General features: G+C 60.9%; 1 protein-coding gene across 1 annotated transcript in view; it reads left to right on the top strand.

The window, feature by feature from the left end:
• The window catches only part of LOC148135294 (complexin-3-like), a 50,024-nt gene extending 30,248 nt beyond the window's left edge, over positions 1 to 19,776 (top strand). The window contains exon 4 of the mRNA XM_087985033.1: positions 15,276 to 19,776. Coding sequence (XP_087841159.1) covers positions 15,276 to 15,491 — 216 coding nt within the window. The 3' untranslated portion in view covers positions 15,492 to 19,776. The remainder of the gene's footprint in view (positions 1 to 15,275) is intronic.
• Positions 19,777 to 22,709: the final 2,933 nt, after the last annotated feature.

The raw sequence follows: 22,709 nt of genomic DNA, 5'->3' as shown, positions 1-22,709 counted from the left end.
GTGCGGTGCTCCCTCCGATAGTGCCCACCCCCTCAGCACTGACCCTCCGACAGTGCCCACTCCCTCTGCGCTGACCCTCTGACAGCACCCACTCTCTCAGCGCTAACCCTCCAACAATGCCCACTCCCTCATCTCTGACCCTCCAACAGTGCCCGCTCCCTCAGCACTGACCCCCTGACAGTGTGGCGCTCCCTCAGCACTGACCCTCCGACAGAGCACACTCCCTCAGCATTGACCCCCTGACAGTGCGGTGCTCCCTCAGCACTGACCCTCTGACAGTGCCCAATCCCTCAGCGCTGACCCTCTGACAGCACCCACTCTCTCAGCGATGACCCTCTGACAGCACCCACTCTCTCAGCGATGACCCTCCGACAGCGCCCGCTCCCTCAGCACTGACCCTCTGACTGTGCCTACTCCATCAGCGCTGATCCTCCGACAGTGCCATCTCCCTCAGCGCCGACCCTCTAACAGTGCAGCGCTGCCTCAGCACTGACCCTCCGACAGTGCCCACTCCCTCAGCACTGACCCTCCGACAGTGCCATCTCCCTCAGCGCCGACCCTCTAACAGTGCAGCGCTGCCTCAGCACTGACCCTCCGACAGTACCCACTCCCTCAGCACTGACCCTCCGACAGTGCCCACTCTCTCAGCGCTGACCCTCCAACAGTGCCCACTCCCTCAGCACTAACCCTCTGACAGTGCGGCACTCCCTCAGCACTGACCCTCAGACAGTGCGGCGTTCCCTCAGTGCTGACCCTCCACCCGTGCGGCCCTCCTTAAGTACTGACCCTCCGACAGTGCCCACTCCCACAGCACTGACCCTCCGATAGTGCCTATTCCCTCAGCACTGACCCTCTGACAGTGTGGCGCTCCCTCAGCACTGACCCATCGACAGTGCGTTGCTCCCTCAGCACTGGCCCACTGACAATGTGGCACTCCCTCAGCACTGACATTCCGACAGTGCCCACTCCCATAGCACTGACTCTCTGACAGTGCCCACTCCCTCAGCACTGACTCTCCGATAGTGCGGCACTCCCTCAGCACTGACCCCCCGACAGTGCGGCGCTCCCTCAACACTGACCCTCCGACAGTGCCCACTCCCTCAGCACTGACCCTCCAACAGTGCGGCACTCCCTCAGCACTGACCCCACGACAGTGCGGCACTCTCTCAGCACTGACCCTCCAACAATGTGGCTCTCCCTCAGCACAGATCCATTGACAGTGCCCACTCACGCAGCACTGACCCTCCGACAGTGCCCACTCCCTAAGCACTGACCCTCCGACAGTGCGGCACTCCCTCAGCACTGACCCTCCGACAGTGCGGCGCTCCCTCAGTACTGATCCTCCGACAGTGCGGCACTCCCTCAGCACTGACCCTCCGACAGTGCCCATTCCCTCAGCACTGACCCTCCGACAGTGCAGCGCTCCCTCAGCGCTGACCCTCCGACAGTGCGGCACTCCCTCAGCTCTGACCCTCCGACAGTGCGGCACTCGCTCAGCGCTGACCCTCCGACAGTGCGGCGCTCCCACAGCACTAACCCTCTGACAGTGCCCACTCCCTAAGCACTGACCCTCCGACAGTGCGGCACTCCCTCAGCACTGACCCTCCGACAGTGCGGCGCTCCCTCAGCACTGACTTTCCGGCAGTATGGCACTCCCTCAGCACTGACCCTCCGACAGTGCGGCACTCCCTCAGCACTGACCCTCCGACAGTGCGGCGCTCCCTCAGTACTGATCCTCCGACAGTGCGGCGCTCCCTCAGCACTGACCCTCCGACAGTGCGGCGCTCCCTCAGCACTGACCCTCCGACAGTGCGGCGCTCCCTCAGCACTGACCCTCCGACAGTGCGGCGCTCCCTCAGCACTGACCCTCCGACAGTGCGGCAGTCCCTTAGCACTGACCCTCCGACAGTGCAGAGCTCCCTCAGCACTGACCCCCTGACAGTGCGGTGCTCCCTCCGACAGTGCCCACCCCTCAGCACTGACCCTCCGACAGTGCCCACTCCCTCTGCGCTGACCCTCTGACAGCACCCACTCTCTCAGCGCTCACCCTCCAACAGTGCCCACTCCCTCATCTCTGACCCTCCAACAGTGCCCACTCCCTCAGCACTGACCCCCTGACAGTGTGGCGCTCCCTCAGCACTGACCCTCTGACAGAGCACACTCCCTCAGCATTGACCCCCTGACAGTGCGGCGCTCCCTCAGCACTGACCCTCCGACAGTGCCCAATCCCTCAGCGCTGACCCTCTGACAGCACCCACTCTCTCAGCGATGACCCTCCGACAGCGCCCGCTCCCAAAGCACTGACCCTCTGACTGTGCCCACTCCCTCAGCACTGACCCTCCGACAGTGCGGCACTCACTCAGCACTGACCCTCCGACAGTGCCCATTCCCTCAGCACTGACCCTCCGACAGTGCAGCGCTCCCTCAGCGCTGACCTTCCGACAGTGCCCACTCCCTCAGTACTGACCCTCCAACAGTGCGGCACTCCCTCAGCACTGACCCTCCGACAGTGCAGCACTCCCTCAGCATTGACCCTCCGACAGTGACCACTCCCTAAGCACTGACCCTCCGACAGTGCGGCGCTCCCTCAGCACTGACCCTCCGACAGTGCGGCGCTCCTTCAGTACTGATCCTCCGACAGTGCAGCACTCCCTCAGCGCTGATCCTCCGACAGTACCCATTCCCTCAGCATTGACCCTCCGACAGTGCAGCGCTCCCTCAGCGCTGACCCTCCGACAGTGCGGCACTCCCTCAGCACTGACCCTCCGACAGTGCGGCACTCGCTCAGCAATGACCCTCCGACAGTGCGGCGCTCCCTCAGCACTGACCCTCCGACAGTGCCCACTCCCTAAGCACTGACCCTCCGACAGTGCGGCACTCCCTCAGCACTGACCCTCCGACAGTGCAGCACTCCCTCAGCGCTGATCCTCCGACAGTACCCATTCCCTCAGCATTGACCCTCCGACAGTGCAGCGCTCCCTCAGCGCTGACCCTCCGACAGTGCGGCACTCCCTCAGCACTGACCCTCCGACAGTGCGGCACTTGCTCAGCAATGACCCTCCGACAGTGCGGCGCTCCCTCAGCACTGACCCTCCGACAGTGCCCACTCCCTAAGCACTGACCCTCCGACAGTGCGGCACTCCCTCAGCACTGACCCTCCGACAGTGCGGCACTCTCTCAGCACTAACCCTCTGACAGTGTGGCACTCCCTCAGTACTGACCCTCCAACAGTGCAGCGCACCCTCAGCGCTGATCCTCCGACAGTACCCATTCCCTCAGCACTGACCCTCCAACAGTGCAGCGCTCCCTCAGCACTGACCCTCCGACAGTGCGGCAGTCCCTTAGCACTGACCCTCCGACAGTGCAGAGCTCCCTCAGCACTGACCCCCTGACAGTGCCCACTCCCTAAGCACTGACCCTCCGACAGTGCGGCGCTCCCTCAGCACTGACCCTCCGACAGTGCGGCGCTCCCTCAGCTCTGACCTTCCGGCAGTATGGCACTCCCTCAGCACTGACCCTCCGACAGTGCGGCACTCCCTCAGCGCTGACCCTCCGACAGTGCGGCGCTCCCTCAGTACTGATCCTCCGACAGTGCGGCACTCCCTCAGCACTGACCCTCCGACAGTGCCCACTCCCTAAGCACTGACCCTCCGACAGTGCGGCACTCCCTCAGCGCTGACTCTCCAACAGTGCGGTGCTCCCTCAGCGCTGACCCTCCGTCATTGCGGCGCTCCCTTAGCACTGACCCTCCGACAGTGCAGAGCTCCCTCAGCGCTGACCTTCCGACAGTGCCCACTCCCTCAGTACTGACCCTCCAAAAGTGCGGCACTCCCTCAGCACTGACCCTCCGACAGTGCGGCACTCCCTCAGTACTGACCCTCCGACAGTGCAGCACTCCCTCAGCGCTGATCCTCCGACAGTGCAGCACTCCCTCAGCGCTGATCCTCCGACAGTACCCATTCCCTCAGCACTGACCCTCCGACAGTGCAGCGCTCCCTCAGCGCTGACCCTCCGACAGTGCGGCACTCCCTCAGCATTGACCCTCCGACAGTGCGGCACTCCCTCAGCGCTGACCCTTCTACAGTGCAGCAATCCCTCAGCGCTGACCCTCCGACAGTGCGGCACTTCTCAGCGCTGACCCTCCAACAGTGCAGCACTCCCTCAGCGCTGACCCTCCGACAGTGCGGCACTTCCTCAATGCTGACCCACTGACAGTGCAGCACTCCCTCAGCACTGACCCTCCAACAGTGCAGCACTCCCTCAGCGCTGACCCTCCAACAGTGCGGCACTCCCTCAGCGCTGACCCTCCGACAGTGTGGCACTCCCTCAGCACTGACCCTCCAACAGTGCGGCACTCCCTCAGCGCTGACCCTCCGACAGTGCGGCATTCCCTCAGCACTGACCCTCTGACAGTGCAACACTCCCTCAGCGCTGACCCTCCGACAGTGCGGCACTCCCTCAGCGGTGACCCTCTGACAGTGCGGCACTCCCTCAGCACTGACCCTCCAACAGTGCGGCACTTCCTCAGCACTGACCCTCCGACAGTGTGGCACTCCCTCAGCACTGACCCCCTGACAGTGCGGTGCTCCCTCCGACAGTGCCCACCCCCTCAGCACTGACCCTCCGACAGTGCCCACTCCCTCTGCGCTGACCCTCTGACAGCACCCACTCTCTCAGCGCTAACCCTCCAACAGTGCCCACTCCCTCATCTCTGACCCTCCAACAGTGCCCGCTCCCTCAGCACTGACCCCCTGACAGTGTGGCGCTCCCTCAGCACTGACCCTCCGACAGAGCACACTCCCTCAGCATTGACCCCCTGACAGTGGGGCGCTCCCTCAGCACTGACCCTCCGACAGTGCCCAATCCCTCAGCGCTGACCCTCTGACAGCACCCACTCTCTCAGCGATGCCCCTCCGACAGCGCCCACTCCCTCAGCACTGACCCTCTGACTGTGCCTACTCCATCAGCGCTGATCCTCCGACAGTGCCATCTCCCTCAGCGCCGACCCTCTAACAGTGCAGCGCTGCCTCAGCACTGACCCTCCGACAGTACCCACTCCCTCAGCACTGACCCTCCGACAGTGCCCACTCTCTCAGCGCTGACCCTCCAACAATGCCCACTCCCTCAGCACTGACCCTCCGACAGTGCGGCACTCCCTCAGCACTGACCCTCAGACAGTGCGGCGCTCCCTCAGTGCTGACCCTCCACCCGTGCGGCCCTCCCTAAGTACTGACCCTCCGACAGTGCCCACTCCCACAGCACAGACCCTCCGATAGTGGCTATTCCCTCAGCACTGACCCTCTGACAGTGTGGCGCTCCCTCAGCACTGACCCATCGACAGTGCGTCGCTCCCTCAGCACTGGCCCACTGACAATGTGGCACTCACTCAGCACTGACATTCCGACAGTGCCCACTCCCTCAGCACTGATCCTCCGACAGTGCGGCACTCCCTCAGCACTGACCCCCCGACAGTGCGGCGCTCCCTCAACACTGACGCTCCGACAGTGCCCACTCCCTCAGCACTGACCCTCCAACAGTGCGGCACTCCCTCAGCACTGACCCCACGACAGTGCGGCACTCTCTCAGCACTGACCCTCCAACAATGTGGCGCTCCCTCAGCACAGATCCATTGACAGTGCCCACTCTCTCATCACTGACCGTCCAACAGTGCAGCGCTCCCGCAGCACCGACCCTCCGACAGTGCCCACTCACTCAGCACTGACCCTCCGACAGTGCCCACTCCCTTAGCACTGACCCATCGACAGTGCAGCGCTCTCTCAGCGCTGACCCTCCGACAGTGCCCACTCCCTCAGGACTGACCTTCCGACAGTGCGGCACTCCCTTAGCGCTGACCCTCCGACAGTACGGTGCTATCTCAGCGCTGACCCTCTGACAGTGCCCACTCCCTCAGGACTGACCCTCCGACAGTGTGGCACTCCCTTAGCGCTGACCCTCCGACAGTGCGGCGCTCCCTCAGCACTAACCCTGTGACAGTGCCCATTCCCTCACCAATGACCCACCAACAGTGCAGCACTCCCTCAGCGCTGACCCTCTGACAGTGCACACTCTCTCAGTCCTGACCCTCCAACAGTGTGGCGCTCCCTCAGCACTTACCCTCCGCCAGTGCCCACTCCCTAAGCACTGACCCTCCGACAGTGCGGCACTCCCTCAGCGCTGACTCTCCAACAGTGCGGTGCTCCCTCAGCACTGACTCTCCGACAGTGCGGCACTCCCTCAGCGCTGACCCTCCGTCATTGCGTCGCTCCCTCAGCACTGACCCTCCGACAGTGCAGCACTCCCTCAGCGCTGATCCTCCGACAGTGCCCACTCCCTCAGCACTGACCCTCCGACAGTGCCCATTCCCTCAGCACTGACCCTCCGACAGTGCAGTGCTCCCTCAGCGCTGACCTTCCGACAGTGCCCACTCCCTCAGCACTGACCCTCCGACAGTGCGGCACTCCCTCTACTGATCCTCCGACAGTGCGGCACTCCCTCAGCACTGACCCTCCCACAGTGCCCATTCCCTCAGCACTGACCCTCCGACAGTGCAGCGCTCCCTCAGCGCTGATCCTCCGACAGTACCCATTCCCTCAGCACTGACCCTCCGACAGTGCAACGCTCCCTCAGCGCTGACCCTCCGACAGTGCGGCACTCCCTCAGCACTGACCCTCCGACAGTGCGGCACTCGCTCAGCGCTGACCCTCCGACAGTGCCCACTCCCTAAGCACTGAGCCTCCGACAGTGCGGCGCTCCCTCAGCACTGACCCTCCGACAGTGCCCACTCCCTAAGCACTGAGCCTCCGACAGTGCGGCGCTCCCTCAGCACTGACCCTCCGACAGTGCGGCGCTCCCTCAGCACTGACCCTCCAACAGTGCAGCGCTCCCTCAGCACTAACCCTGTGACAGTGCCCATTCCCTCAGCACTGACCCTCCAACAGTGCAGCACTCCCTCAGCGCTGACCCTCCGACAGTGCACACTCTCTCAGTCCTGACCCTCCAACAGTGTGGCGCTCCCTCAGCACTGACCCTCTGACAGTGCAACACTCCCTCAGCGCTGACCCTCCGACAGTGCGGCACTTCCTCAGCGCTGACCCTCTGACAGTGCGGCATTCCCTCAGCGCTGACCCTCTGACAGTGCGGCACTCCCTCAGCACTGACCCTCCGACAGTGCGGCACTTCCTCAGCACTGACCTTCCGACAGTGCGGCACTCCCTCAGCACTGACCCTCCGATAGTGCCTATTCCCTCAGCACTGACCCTCTGACAGTGTGGCGCTCCCTCAGCACTGACCCATCGACAGTGCGTTGCTCCCTCAGCACTGGCCCACTGACAATGTGGCACTCCCTCAGCACTGACATTCCGACAGTGCCCACTCCCATAGCACTGACTCTCTGACAGTGCCCACTCCCTCAGCACTGACTCTCCGATAGTGCGGCACTCCCTCAGCACTGACCCCCCGACAGTGCGGCGCTCCCTCAACACTGACCCTCCGACAGTGCCCACTCCCTCAGCACTGACCCTCCAACAGTGCGGCACTCCCTCAGCACTGACCCCACGACAGTGCGGCACTCTCTCAGCACTGACCCTCCAACAATGTGGCTCTCCCTCAGCACAGATCCATTGACAGTGCCCACTCACGCAGCACTGACCCTCCGACAGTGCCCACTCCCTAAGCACTGACCCTCCGACAGTGCGGCACTCCCTCAGCACTGACCCTCCGACAGTGCGGCGCTCCCTCAGTACTGATCCTCCGACAGTGCGGCACTCCCTCAGCACTGACCCTCCGACAGTGCCCATTCCCTCAGCACTGACCCTCCGACAGTGCAGCGCTCCCTCAGCGCTGACCCTCCGACAGTGCGGCACTCCCTCAGCTCTGACCCTCCGACAGTGCGGCACTCGCTCAGCGCTGACCCTCCGACAGTGCGGCGCTCCCACAGCACTAACCCTCTGACAGTGCCCACTCCCTAAGCACTGACCCTCCGACAGTGCGGCACTCCCTCAGCACTGACCCTCCGACAGTGCGGCGCTCCCTCAGCACTGACTTTCCGGCAGTATGGCACTCCCTCAGCACTAACCCTCCGACAGTGCGGCACTCCCTCAGCACTGACCCTCCGACAGTGCGGCGCTCCCTCAGTACTGATCCTCCGACAGTGCGGCGCTCCCTCAGCACTGACCCTCCGACAGTGCGGCGCTCCCTCAGCACTGACCCTCCGACAGTGCGGCGCTCCCTCAGCACTGACCCTCCGACAGTGCGGCGCTCCCTCAGCACTGACCCTCCGACAGTGCGGCAGTCCCTTAGCACTGACCCTCCGACAGTGCAGAGCTCCCTCAGCACTGACCCCCTGACAGTGCGGTGCTCCCTCCGACAGTGCCCACCCCTCAGCACTGACCCTCCGACAGTGCCCACTCCCTCTGCGCTGACCCTCTGACAGCACCCACTCTCTCAGCGCTCACCCTCCAACAGTGCCCACTCCCTCATCTCTGACCCTCCAACAGTGCCCACTCCCTCAGCACTGACCCCCTGACAGTGTGGCGCTCCCTCAGCACTGACCCTCTGACAGAGCACACTCCCTCAGCATTGACCCCCTGACAGTGCGGCGCTCCCTCAGCACTGACCCTCCGACAGTGCCCAATCCCTCAGCGCTGACCCTCTGACAGCACCCACTCTCTCAGCGATGACCCTCCGACAGCGCCCGCTCCCAAAGCACTGACCCTCCGACAGTGCGGCACTCACTCAGCACTGACCCTCCGACAGTGCCCATTCCCTCAGCACTGACCCTCCGACAATGCAGCGCTCCCTCAGCGCTGACCTTCCGACAGTGCCCACTCCCTCAGTACTGACCCTCCAACAGTGCGGCACTCCCTCAGCACTGACCCTCCGACAGTGCAGCACTCCCTCAGCATTGACCCTCCGACAGTGACCACTCCCTAAGCACTGACCCTCCGACAGTGCGGCGCTCCCTCAGCACTGACCCTCCGACAGTGCGGCGCTCCTTCAGTACTGATCCTCCGACAGTGCAGCACTCCCTCAGCGCTGATCCTCCGACAGTACCCATTCCCTCAGCATTGACCCTCCGACAGTGCAGCGCTCCCTCAGCGCTGACCCTCCGACAGTGCGGCACTCCCTCAGCACTGACCCTCCGACAGTGCGGCACTCGCTCAGCAATGACCCTCCGACAGTGCGGCGCTCCCTCAGCACTGACCCTCCGACAGTGCCCACTCCCTAAGCACTGACCCTCCGACAGTGCGGCACTCCCTCAGCACTGACCCTCCGACAGTGCAGCACTCCCTCAGCGCTGATCCTCCGACAGTACCCATTCCCTCAGCATTGACCCTCCGACAGTGCAGCGCTCCCTCAGCGCTGACCCTCCGACAGTGCGGCACTCCCTCAGCACTGACCCTCCGACAGTGCGGCACTCGCTCAGCAATGACCCTCCGACAGTGCGGCGCTCCCTCAGCACTGACCCTCCGACAGTGCCCACTCCCTAAGCACTGACCCTCCGACAGTGCGGCACTCCCTCAGCACTGACCCTCCGACAGTGCGGCACTCTCTCAGCACTAACCCTCTGACAGTGTGGCACTCCCTCAGTACTGACCCTCCAACAGTGCAGCGCACCCTCAGCGCTGATCCTCCGACAGTACCCATTCCCTCAGCACTGACCCTCCAACAGTGCAGCGCTCCCTCAGCACTGACCCTCCGACAGTGCGGCAGTCCCTTAGCACTGACCCTCCGACAGTGCAGAGCTCCCTCAGCACTGACCCCCTGACAGTGCCCACTCCCTAAGCACTGACCCTCCGACAGTGCGGCGCTCCCTCAGCTATGACCTTCCGGCAGTATGGCACCCCCTCAGCACTGACCCTCCGACAGTGCGGCACTCCCTCAGCACTGACCCTCCGACAGTGCGGCGCTCCCTCAGTACTGATCCTCCGACAGTGCGGCACTCCCTCAGCACTGACCCTCCGACAGTGCGGCGCTCCCTCAGCACTGACCCTCCGACAGTGCGGCGCTCCCTCAGCACTGACCCTCCGACAGTGCGGCAGTCCCTTAGCACTGACCCTCCGACAGTGCAGAGCTCCCTCAGCACTGATCCCCTGACAGTGCGGTGCTCCCTCCGACAGTGCCCACCCCTCAGCACTGACCCTCCGACAGTGCCCACTCCCTCTGCGCTGACCCTCTGACAGCACCCACTCTCTCAGCGCTCACCCTCCAACAGTGCCCACTCCCTCATCTCTGACCCTCCAATAGTGCCCACTCCCTCAGCACTGACCCCCTGACAGTGTGGCGCTCCCTCAGCACTGACCCTCTGACAGAGCACACTCCCTCAGCATTGACCCCCTGACAGTGCGGCGCTCCCTCAGCACTGACCCTCCGACAGTGCCCAATCCCTCAGCGCTGACCCTCTGACAGCACCCACTCTCTCAGCGATGACCCTCCGACAGCGCCCACTCCCTCAGCACTGACCCTCTGACTCTGCCCACTCCCTCAGCGCTGACCCTCCGACAGTGCCATCTCCCTCAGCGCCAACCCTCTGACAGTGCCCACTCCCTCAGCACTGACCCTCCGACAGTGCCCACTCCCTTAGCGCTGACACTCCGACAGTACCCACACCCTCAGTGCTGACCCTCCGACAGTGCCCACTCTCTCAGCACTGACCATCCGACAGTGCGGCACTTCCTCAGCACTGACCCTCAGACAGTGTGGCGCTCCCTCAGTGCTGACCCTCCACCAGTGCGGCCCTCCCTAAGCACTGACCCTCCAACAGTGCGGCGCTCCCTCAGCACTGACCCATCGACAGTGCGTCGCTCCCTCAGCACTAGCCCACTGACAATGCGGTAGTCCCTCAGCACTGACCCTCCGACAGTGCGGCACTCTCTCAGCACTGACCCTCCAACAATGTGGCTCTCCCTCAGCACTGATCCATTGACAGTGCCCACTCTCTCAGCACTGACCCTCTGACAGTGCGGCGCTCCCTCAGCACTGACCCTCCGACAGTGCCCACTCACTCAGCACTGACCCTCCGACAGTGCCCACTCCCTAAGCACTGACCCTCCGACAGTGTCCACTCCCTCCGCGCTGACCCTCCGACAGTGCCCACTCCCTCAGGACTCACCCTCCGACAGTGCGGCACTCCCTTAGCGCTGACCCTCCGACAGTACGGCACTCTCTCAGCACTGACCCTCCGACAGTGCGGTGCTCTCTCAGCGCTGACCCTCCGACAGTGCCCACTCCCTCAGGAGAAAGTGAGGTCTGCAGATGCTGGAGATCAAAGTTGAAACTTTATTGCTGGAACAGCACAGCAGGTCAGGCAGCATCCAGGGAACAGGAGATTCGACGTTTCGGGCACAGGCCCTTCTTCAGGAATGAAGGGCCTGTGCCCGAAACGTCGAATCTCCTGTTCCCTGGATGCTGCCTGACCTGCTGTGCTGTTCCAGCAATAAAGTTTCAACCACTCCCTTAGGACTGACCCTCCGACAGTGCAGCACTCCCTCAGCACTGACCCTCCGACAGTGCGGCGCTCCCTCAGCACTGACCCTCCGACAGTGCGGCGCTCCTTCAGTACTGATCCTCCGACAGTGCAGCACTCCCTCAGCGCTGATCCTCCGACAGTACCCATTCCCTCAGCATTGACCCTCCGACAGTGCAGCGCTCCCTCAGCGCTGACCCTCCGACAGTGCGGCACTCCCTCAGCACTGACCCTCCGACAGTGCGGCACTCGCTCAGCAATGACCCTCCGACAGTGCGGCGCTCCCTCAGCACTGACCCTCCGACAGTGCCCACTCCCTAAGCACTGACCCTCCGACAGTGCGGCACTCCCTCAGCACTGACCCTCCGACAGTGCAGCACTCCCTCAGCGCTGATCCTCCGACAGTACCCATTCCCTCAGCATTGACCCTCCGACAGTGCAGCGCTCCCTCAGCGCTGACCCTCCGACAGTGCGGCACTCCCTCAGCACTGACCCTCCGACAGTGCGGCACTCGCTCAGCAATGACCCTCCGACAGTGCGGCGCTCCCTCAGCACTGACCCTCCGACAGTGCCCACTCCCTAAGCACTGACCCTCCGACAGTGCGGCACTCCCTCAGCACTGACCCTCCGACAGTGCGGCACTCTCTCAGCACTAACCCTCTGACAGTGTGGCACTCCCTCAGTACTGACCCTCCAACAGTGCAGCGCACCCTCAGCGCTGATCCTCCGACAGTACCCATTCCCTCAGCACTGACCCTCCAACAGTGCAGCGCTCCCTCAGCACTGACCCTCCGACAGTGCGGCAGTCCCTTAGCACTGACCCTCCGACAGTGCAGAGCTCCCTCAGCACTGACCCCCTGACAGTGCCCACTCCCTAAGCACTGACCCTCCGACAGTGCGGCGCTCCCTCAGCTATGACCTTCCGGCAGTATGGCACCCCCTCAGCACTGACCCTCCGACAGTGCGGCACTCCCTCAGCACTGACCCTCCGACAGTGCGGCGCTCCCTCAGTACTGATCCTCCGACAGTGCGGCACTCCCTCAGCACTGACCCTCCGACAGTGCGGCGCTCCCTCAGCACTGACCCTCCGACAGTGCGGCGCTCCCTCAGCACTGACCCTCCGACAGTGCGGCAGTCCCTTAGCACTGACCCTCCGACAGTGCAGAGCTCCCTCAGCACTGATCCCCTGACAGTGCGGTGCTCCCTCCGACAGTGCCCACCCCTCAGCACTGACCCTCCGACAGTGCCCACTCCCTCTGCGCTGACCCTCTGACAGCACCCACTCTCTCAGCGCTCACCCTCCAACAGTGCCCACTCCCTCATCTCTGACCCTCCAACAGTGCCCACTCCCTCAGCACTGACCCCCTGACAGTGTGGCGCTCCCTCAGCACTGACCCTCTGACAGAGCACACTCCCTCAGCATTGACCCCCTGACAGTGCGGCGCTCCCTCAGCACTGACCCTCCGACAGTGCCCAATCCCTCAGCGCTGACCCTCTGACAGCACCCACTCTCTCAGCGATGACCCTCCGACAGCGCCCACTCCCTCAGCACTGACCCTCTGACTCTGCCCACTCCCTCAGCGCTGACCCTCCGACAGTGCCATCTCCCTCAGCGCCAACCCTCTGACAGTGCCCACTCCCTCAGCACTGACCCTCCGACAGTGCCCACTCCCTTAGCGCTGACACTCCGACAGTACCCACACCCTCAGCGCTGACCCTCCGACAGTGCCCACTCTCTCAGCACTGACCATCCGACAGTGCGGCACTCCCTCAGCACTGACCCTCAGACAGTGTGGCGCTCCCTCAGTGCTGACCCTCCACCAGTGCGGCCCTCCCTAAGCACTGACCCTCCAACAGTGCGGCGCTCCCTCAGCACTGACCCATCGACAGTGCGTCGCTCCCTCAGCACTAGCCCACTGACAATGCGGTAGTCCCTCAGCACTGACCCTCCGACAGTGCGGCACTCTCTCAGCACTGACCCTCCAACAATGTGGCTCTCCCTCAGCACTGATCCATTGACAGTGCCCACTCTCTCAGCACTGACCCTCTGACAGTGCGGCGCTCCCTCAGCACTGACCCTCCGACAGTGCCCACTCACTCAGCACTGACCCTCCGACAGTGCCCACTCCCTAAGCACTGACCCTCCGACAGTGTCCACTCCCTCAGCGCTGACCCTCCGACAGTGCCCACTCCCTCAGGACTCACCCTCCGACAGTGCGGCACTCCCTTAGCGCTGACCCTCCGACAAGTACGGCACTCTCTCAGCACTGACCCTCCGACAGTGCGGTGCTCTCTCAGCACTGACCCTCCGACAGTGCCCACTCCCTCAGGAGAAAGTGAGGTCTGCAGATGCTGGAGATCAAAGTTGAAACTTTATTGCTGGAACAGCACAGCAGGTCAGGCAGCATCCAGGGAACAGGAGATTCGACGTTTCGGGCACAGGCCCTTCTTCAGGAATGAAGGGCCTGTGCCCGAAACGTCGAATCTCCTGTTCCCTGGATGCTGCCTGACCTGCTGTGCTGTTCCAGCAATAAAGTTTCAACCACTCCCTTAGGACTGACCCTCCGACAGTGCAGCACTCCCTCAGCACTGACCCTCCGACAGTGCGGCGCTCCCTCATCACTGGCCCTCCGACAGTGCGGCGCTCCCTCAGCACTGGCCCTCCGACAGTGCGGCGCTCCCTCAGCACTGACCCTCCGACAGTGCGGTGCTCCCTCAGCACTGACCCTCCGACAGTGTGGCACTCCCTCAGCACAGACCCTCCGACAGTGCGGCGCTCCCTCAGCACTGACCCTCCGACAGTGCGGCACTCCCTCAGCACTGACCCTCCGACAGGGCCCACTCCCTCAGCACTGACCCTCCGACAGTGCGGCACTTCCTCAGCACTGACCCTCCGACAGGGCCCACTCCCTCAGCACTGACCCTCCGACAGTGCGGCACTCCCTCAGAACTGACCCTCCGACAGTGCGGTGCTCCCTCAGCACTGACCCTCCGACAGTGTGGCACTCCCTCAGCACAGACCCTCCGACAGTGCGGCGCTCCCTCAGCACTGACCCTCCGACAGTGCGGCACTCCCTCAGCACTGACCCTCCGACAGGGCCCACTCCCTCAGCACTGACCCTCCGACAGTGCGGCACTTCCTCAGCACTGACCCTCCGACAGGGCCCACTCCCTCAGCACTGACCCTCCGACAGTGCGGCACTCCCTCAGAACTGACCCTCCGACAGTGCGGTGCTCCCTCAGCACTGACCCTCCGACAGTGCGGCGCTCCCTCAGCACTGACCCTCCGACAGTGCGGCACTCCCTCAGCACTGACCCTCCGACAGGGCCCACTCCCTCAGCACTGACCCTCCGACAGTGCGGCACTCCCTCAGCACTGACCCTCGACAGTGCGGCACTCCCTCAGCACTGACCCTCCGACAGGGCCCACTCCCTCAGCACTGACCCTCCGACAGTGCGGCACTCCCTCAGAACTGACCCTCTGACAGTGCGGTGCTCCCTCAGCACTGACCCTCCGACAGTGCGGCACTCCCTCAGCACTGACCCTCCGACAGGGCCCACTCCCTCAGCACTGACCCTCTGACAGTGCGGCACTCCCTCAGCACTGACCCTCTGACAGTGCGGCACTCCCTCAGCACTGACCCTCTGACAGTGCGGCGCTCCCTCAGTGGAAACCGTCAGTGTATCAGCATGGTTTCTGGGTCAGGTTTCTGGTTGGGAATCCCAGTGTGGAGTGAGTGCAGAAATGGATACACTGGAGATTTAATTAGAGAGCTGACAGTTCTCTCTCTCTCTCTCTCTCTCCGGACAGAATGAACAAGACAGGGAGAAGCTGAGAGCTGTGAGTCAGCAGCTGGAGCTGCCGGTGGAACTAGCTGCTATCGTTAATGTGGGGAAGAGACCAGTGGGTGCTCCCTCGCTGTTGCCAGGGCTACCAGAGCCTAATCTGACAGAGCTGACCAGTACAGCCCAGGCTGCTATCACTCATCTGCATCAGGCCACACAAAGACAGTGCACTTTAATGTGACCAACTCTGGGTTTAGAGCCAGCACCTCAATATCTCTATCCCTCTGACTTGGTCTTGCAGCTAGCCATCTGCTGTTGGCAGTGTCTGGGGTGTCCGATCTGCAATTTTCTTGATGTTTAGTTGTGGAGTCATAGAGACGTGCAGCATCTTCAGTCCAACTCATCCATGTTGACCAGAAATCCCAATTTGACCTAGCCCTGTATGCCAGCACTTGGCCCAAATCCCTCTAAACCCTTCCTTTTCATATACCCATACAGATGCACTTTAAATGTTGTAATTGTACCAGCCTCCACCACTTCCTCTGGCAGCTCATTCCATACACGTACCACCCTCTGTGTGAAAAAGTTGCCCCTCAGATCCTTTTCAAATCTTTCCCCTCTCACGTGAAAGCTGTCCCCTCTAGTTCTGGACTCCCCCACCCTAGGACAAAGACCTTGGCTATTCACCCTATCTATGTGTTTACATGCCTCTGTAAGGCTCCCCTCAGCCTCCGACGTTCCAGGGAAACAACTCCAGCCTGTTCAGCCTCTCCCTATAGCTCAAACCTTCCAAAGCCAGCAACATCCTTGTAAATCTGTGCCCTCTCACCCCTTGGTATAGAAGGGCGACCAGAACTGTGTGCAGTATTCCAAAGGTAGCCTCACCAATGTCTTGCACAGCCACAGCATGATATCCCAACACCGATACTCAACATCATTGTCAAGGTCTTCCTCAAGTGGCTGAGAAACTCTTCCTGGAATCGCAGCCACGGAGGGGTCGAGCAGCCATGACTGTCACTGCGTAATAGCTGCAGGAGAAATACAGAGAACAGAACCTCCCCCCGAACATGGCCGGCTCCACCTTACACTGTCACCTGGGAACCATGATGGGGCATCCTTCTCTGCTTTGGCTGCACCATGACGTTTGTCCCCATCCTTCGCCAGCACCACGATGACATGGAAGTCATGGGAATGACAAATGGTCCCATCACCGACCCATTCCCCGTTTGGACCGGGGTCAAGCAGGACTGTTCCCGACCTACCTCACTGCAATGCGTTCACCTCACCGCCAGCAAGCTCCCCTCTGGAACCAGCAGGAAATGATTCAACCTCCCCCCCCCCACCTTCAAACTGAAACCAAACTCACCCCAACCCAGTGTCATCGAGCTGCAGGATGTGGGTGATGCTTGAGTGTACGCAATCTCAGAGGACGTACTGCAGACCCGCCATCAGTACCTTTACAGAGGCATATGAGAGCATGGATCGCACCCTGAACATCCACCAGACAAAACTCCCTCATCAGCCCGACCTGGGATGACAGAGCAGACCCTGACTACTAACGTCCAAGAGGAGACCTTAGAGAACACTGACCACTTCCAATACCACCGGTGTGTCCCTGTCATCCAAAGCAGTTATTGATGGAGAGATCCTGCAGCACCTGCAGTGAGCTAACACAGTCTTCAGCCGTCTGAGGGAAAAGGTGTTTAAAAATCACATCAGATCCTATGTCAAGAGTGTGGTGCTGGAAAAGCCCAGCAGGTCAGGCAGTGCCTGAGGCGTAGGAGAATCAACATTTTGGGCAACCGATGAAGGCCTTATGCCCGAAACGTTGATTTTCCTGCACCTCGGATGCTCCCTGACCTGCTGTGCTTTTCCAGCACCACACTCTTGGCTCTGATCTCCAGCATCTGCAGTCCCCACTTTCTCCCACATCAGCTCCCCCACCATGCTCGTGGTTTACAGAGCTGTGATGGTTCCTACCCTCCTGTGTGCATCTGAGGTGGGGACAGTCCACAGCAGACACCTCAAGACACTGAGCAGTACCACCAATGCTGCCCACACAAGAACCTGTGAATCCACTGGGAAGACAGACACACCAATCCCAGCATCCTCGGCCAGGCCAACATGCATGGCATTAGGGCACTGACCCCCCCCACCCCTTCCTTAGACTGCGATGGGCTGGGCATGTTGTCTGCATGACCGAACGCGAGACTCCCCAAGGAAGAGTCTACTCCCAGCTCTGAAACAGTAGGTGAGCCCCAGGTGGACAGAGTAAGTGCTTCAGTGATCGCTTCAAGTCCTCACTGGAGAAATGCGGCGCTCCCACCGACACCTGGGAATCACTCGCACAAGACTGACCAAAGTGGAGAAGGAGCATGTAGGAAGGCATCGAGCACCACGAGACTTGTCATCAGGAAAAGGTGAAAGGAGGGTGCTGCCACACCAATACCCCACCCACCCCTTTCCTGTGACCACCTCCTGCCCCAAGTGTAACAGCCTGAGGTAGCCACATCAGTATGTACAGTCCCAACAACCACACCCTGAGAGTGGGACACAGTCATCCTCGTCTGCGAGGGACCACCCGAGATAATGATGACTCGACATTATGACCAACAATGGTAAATGTGCCAAATCCCACCTTCACCATCCCGTCTACCTGCAACACAGAGATCTCGGTGTTCTGGTGGAAAAATCCCTGAACATTGCCACCCAGGTTGATGAGGTTGTTAAGAAGGCATACGGTGTGTTGGCGTTTATTGGTCAGGGGATTGAGTTTCAGAGCCACGAGGTCATGCTTCAGATGTACAAGACACTGGTGTGGCCACACCTGGAGTATTGTGGACAGTTCTGGTCACCGCATTATAGGAAGGATGTGGAAGCTTTGGAAAGAGGTCAGAGGAGATTTACCAGGATGTTGCCTGGTCTAGAAGGAAGGTCTTATGAGGAAAGGCTGAGGGCCTTGAGGCTGTTTTCATTGGAGAGAAGAAGGTTGAGAGGTAACTTAATCAAGCCGTATAAGATAATCAGAGGGTTAGACAGGGTGGACAGTGAGAGCCTTTTCCCTCAGATGGTAATGGCTAACACAAGGGGACACAACTTTAAATTGAGGAGTGATAGATATAGAACAGATATTAGGGGTAGTTTCTTTACTCAGAGAGTAGTAGGGGTGTGGAACGGCCTACCTACAACAGGAGTAGGCTCACCGACGTTAAGGGCATTTAAATGGGCATTGGACACACATTTGGATAATAATGTCCGGTGTAGGTTAGATGGGCAGCAGATTAATTTCACAGGTCTGCGCAACATGAGGGCCGAAGGGCCTGTACTGCGCTGTAATGTTCTATGTTTTATGTTGTAACTCCACTTTCAAGGAACTATCCACCTGTACCCCTAGGTATCTTTGTTCAGCAACATTCTCCAGCACCCTACCATTAAGTGCATAAGTCCTGCCCTGATTTGCTTTTCCGAAATGGAACACCTCACATTTATCTAAGTTAAACACCATCTGCCACTCCTTGGCCCACTGGTCCATCTGATCAGGGTCCTGTTGTATGCTGAGATAATCTTCTTCACTGTCCATTACACCAGCTATTTTGGTGTCATTTGCAAGCTTACTAACCATACCTCCAATGTTCACATCCAAATCATTTATATAAATGACAAAGAATGGTTGACCCAGCACCAATCTCTGTGCAAGACCGCTGCTCACAGGCCTCCAATCAAAAAATCATCCCTTTACCACCACCCTCTGTCTCCTACCTTCAACCAATTTTATATTCAACTGGCTAGCTCCCCCTGGATCCCATATGATCTAACATTGCTAACCAGTCTCCCATGGGGAACCTTGCTGAATGCTTTACTGAAGTCCACATAGACAAGGTCCACCGCTCTGCGCTCATTGACTGTCTTTGTCATCTCTTCAAAAAACTCAATCAAATTGGTGATTTCCCACGCACAAAGCCATGTTGACTAACCCTAATCAGACCTTGCCTTTCCAAATTCATGTAAATCCTCTTCCTCAGGATTCCCTCCACCAACTTGCCCACCACTGAGGTCAGGCTCACTGGTCTATAGTTCCCTGGGTTTTCCTTACTGCCCTTCTTAAACAGTGGCACCACGTTTGCCAACCTCCAGTCTTCCAGCATCTCACCTGGGACTATCGATGATACAAATATCTCAGCAAGAGGCCAGCAATCACTTCTCTCGCTTCCTACAGAGTTCGAGGGTACACCTGATCAGGTTCTGGGGATATATTCACCTTTCTACATCTTAAGATATCCAGCACTACCTCCTCTGTAATATGGACCATTTCCAAGATAATTATTTCCCCAAGTTCTCCAGCTTCCATGTCCTTCTCTACAGTAAAGACTGACACAAAATCCTGGTTTAGTATCTCCCCCACCTCCTGTGGTTCCACGCATAGGCAGCCTTCCTGATGTCGAAGGGTTGTGTAAAGATTTGTAGCTCAGATGCCTGTTGCCATGGTTGTGGGTATGGGAGCTGGGAGTGTGTGTGGGTGTATGAGCTGGGAGGGGGTGTGGGTGTATGAGCTGGGAGGGGGTGTGGGTGTATGAGCTGGGAGGGGGTGTGGGTGTATGAGCTGGGAGGGGGTGTGGGTGAGCTGGGAGGGGGTGTGGGTGAGCTGGGAGGGTGTGTGGGTGTATGAGCTGGGAGGGGGTGTGGGTGTATGAGCCGGGAGGGGGTGTGGGTGTATGAGCTGGGAGGGGGTGTGGGTGTATGAGCTGGGAGGGGGTGTGGGTGAGCTGGGAGGGGGTGTGGGTGAGCTGGGAGGGGGTGTGGGTGTATGAGCTGGGAGGGGGTGTGGGTGAGCTGGGAGGGGGGTGTGGGTGAGCTGGGAGGGGGTGTGGGTGAGCTGGGAGGGGGTGTGGGTGTATGAGCTGGGAGGGGGTGTGAGTGTATGAGCTGGGAGGGGGTGTGGGTGTATGAGCTGGGAGGGGGTGTGGGTGTATGAGCTGGGAGGGGGTGTGGGTGTATGAGCTGGGAGGGGGTGTGAGTGTATGAGCTGGGAGGGGGTGTGGGTGTATGAGCTGGGAGGGTGTGTGGGTGTATGAGCTGGGAGGGGGTGTGGGTGTATGAGCTGGGAGGGGGTGTGGGTGAGCTGGGAGGGGGTGTGGGTGAGCTGGGAGGGGGTGTGAGTGTATGAGCTGGGAGGGGGTGTGGGTGTATGAGCTGGGAGGGGGTGTGGGTGAGCTGGGAGGGGGTGTGGGTGAGCTGGGAGGGGGTGTGGGTGTATGAGCTGGGAGGGGGTGTGGGTGTATGAGCTGGGAGGGCGTGTGGGTGTATGAGCCGGGAGGGGGTGTGGGTGAGCTGGGAGGGGGTGTGGGTGTATGAGCTGGGAGGGGGTGTGGGTGAGCTGGGAGGGGGTGTGGGTGTATGAGCTGGGAGGGGGTGTGGGTGAGCTGGGAGAGGGTGTGGGTGTATGAGCTGGGAGGGGGTGTGGGTGTATGAGCTGGGAGGGGGTGTGGGTGTATGAGCTGGGAGGGGGTGTGGGTGTATGAGCTGGGAGGGGGTGTGGGTGAGCTGGGAGGGGGTGTGGGTGAGCTGGGAGGGGGTGTGGGTGTATGAGCCGGGAGGGGGTGTGGGTGTATGAGCCGGGAGGGGGTGTGGGTGTATGAGCTGGGAGGGGGTGTGGGTGAGCTGGGAGGGGGTGTGGGTGAGCTGGGAGGGGGTGTGGGTGAGCTGGGAGGGGGTGTGGGTGTATGAGCTGGGAGGGGGTGTGGGTGAGCTGGGAGGGGGTGTGGGTGTATGAGCTGGGAGGGGGTGTGGGTATATGAGCTGGGAGGGGGTGTGGGTGAGCTGGGAGGGGGTGTGGGTGAGCTGGGAGGGGGTGTGGGTGTATGAGCTGGGAGGGTGTGTGGGTGTATGAGCTGGGAGGGGGTGTGGGTGAGCTGGGAGGGGGTGTGGGTGTATGAGCTGGGAGGGGGTGTGGGTGTATGAGCTGGGAGGGGGTGTGGGTGTATGAGCTGGGAGGGGGTGTGGGTGAGCTGGGAGGGGGTGTGGGTGAGCTGGGAGGGGGTGTGGGTGTATGAGCTGGGAGGGGGTGTGGGTGAGCTGGGAGGGGGTGTGGGTGAGCTGGGAGGGGGTGTGGGTGTATGAGCTGGGAGGGGGTGTGGGTGTATGAGCTGGGAGGGGGTGTGGGTGAGCTGGGAGGGGGTGTGGGTGAGCTGGGAGGGGGTGTGGGTGTATGAGCTGGGAGGGGGTGTGGGTGAGCTGGGAGGGGGTGTGGGTGTATGAGCTGGGAGGGGGTGTGGGTGTATGAGCTGGGAGGGGGTGTGGGTGAGCTGGGAGGGGGTGTGGGTGTATGAGCTGGGAGGGGGTGTGGGTGAGCTGGGAGGGGGTGTGGGTGAGCTGGGAGGGGGTGTGGGTGAGCTGGGAGGGGGTGTGGGTGTATGAGCTGGGAGGGGGTGTGGGTGTATGAGCTGGGAGGGGGTGTGGGTGAGCTGGGAGGGGGTGTGGGTGTATGAGCCGGGAGGGGGTGTGGGTGAGCTGGGAGGGGGTGTGGGTGAGCTGGGAGGGGGTGTGGGTGTATGAGCCGGGAGGGGGTGTGGGTGAGCTGGGAGGGGGTGTGGGTGTATGAGCTGGGAGGGGGTGTGGGTGAGCTGGGAGGGGGTGTGGGTGAGCTGGGAGGGGGTGTGGGTGTATGAGCTGGGAGGGGGTGTGGGTGAGCTGGGAGGGGGTGTGGGTGAGCTGGGAGGGGGTGTGGGTGTATGAGCCGGGAGGGGGTGTGGGTGTATGAGCCGGGAGGGGGTGTGGGTGTATGAGCTGGGAGGGGGTGTGGGTGTATGAGCTGGGAGGGGGTGTGGGTGTATGAGCTGGGAGGTGGTGTGGGTGAGCTGGGAGGGGGTGTGGGTGAGCTGGGAGGGGGTGTGGGTGTATGAGCCGGGAGGGGGTGTGGGTGTATGAGCCGGGAGGTTGATTTGCTGACATCCTTGATTTGTCAAGGACCACAACGATCATAGGACAGACTAAACAGAGGACAGCCCGAGAGTTTCTGGAAGCATGGCGCTCATCCATGGGCTCCATCAATCAGCAGATTGACCTAGTTCCAATTTACCGGCTACTACAACGAACTTCCAAACGGGCAACTGGACGCAGCAGGAACGGAACTAAATAAATTCCAGAAGAGACAGTCCAGCAGCATTTCACAGGAGGCTCTAAAGCCCTGAAGATGTCACCTAGACAGGGCCAATACGTCTGCAAATCAACTTCCCAGCTCGGTGAACCTACCCATAACCATGGCAGGGGGCCGTATTCTCTCCCTCATTACTCTTTTTCCCTTAAAATAATCGTGGAAAGGCTTTGGATACTCTTTAACTCTCTTTGCTAAAGCTACCTCATGTCCCATTTTTGTCCTGATTTCTCTCTTAAGTATACTCCAGCTGCTCTTATAATTTTCCAGGGATGCACTCAATTCCTGCTTTGTATACCTTCCTCTTCT

This window comes from Chiloscyllium plagiosum, unplaced genomic scaffold (genome assembly GCF_037043375.1).
Source record: "Chiloscyllium plagiosum isolate Xiang-an unplaced genomic scaffold, Cpla_swu_hap1 HiC_scaffold_50, whole genome shotgun sequence".
Taxonomy (NCBI): domain Eukaryota; kingdom Metazoa; phylum Chordata; class Chondrichthyes; order Orectolobiformes; family Hemiscylliidae; genus Chiloscyllium; species Chiloscyllium plagiosum.
This window is presented reverse-complemented; position numbering and strand designations above follow the sequence as displayed.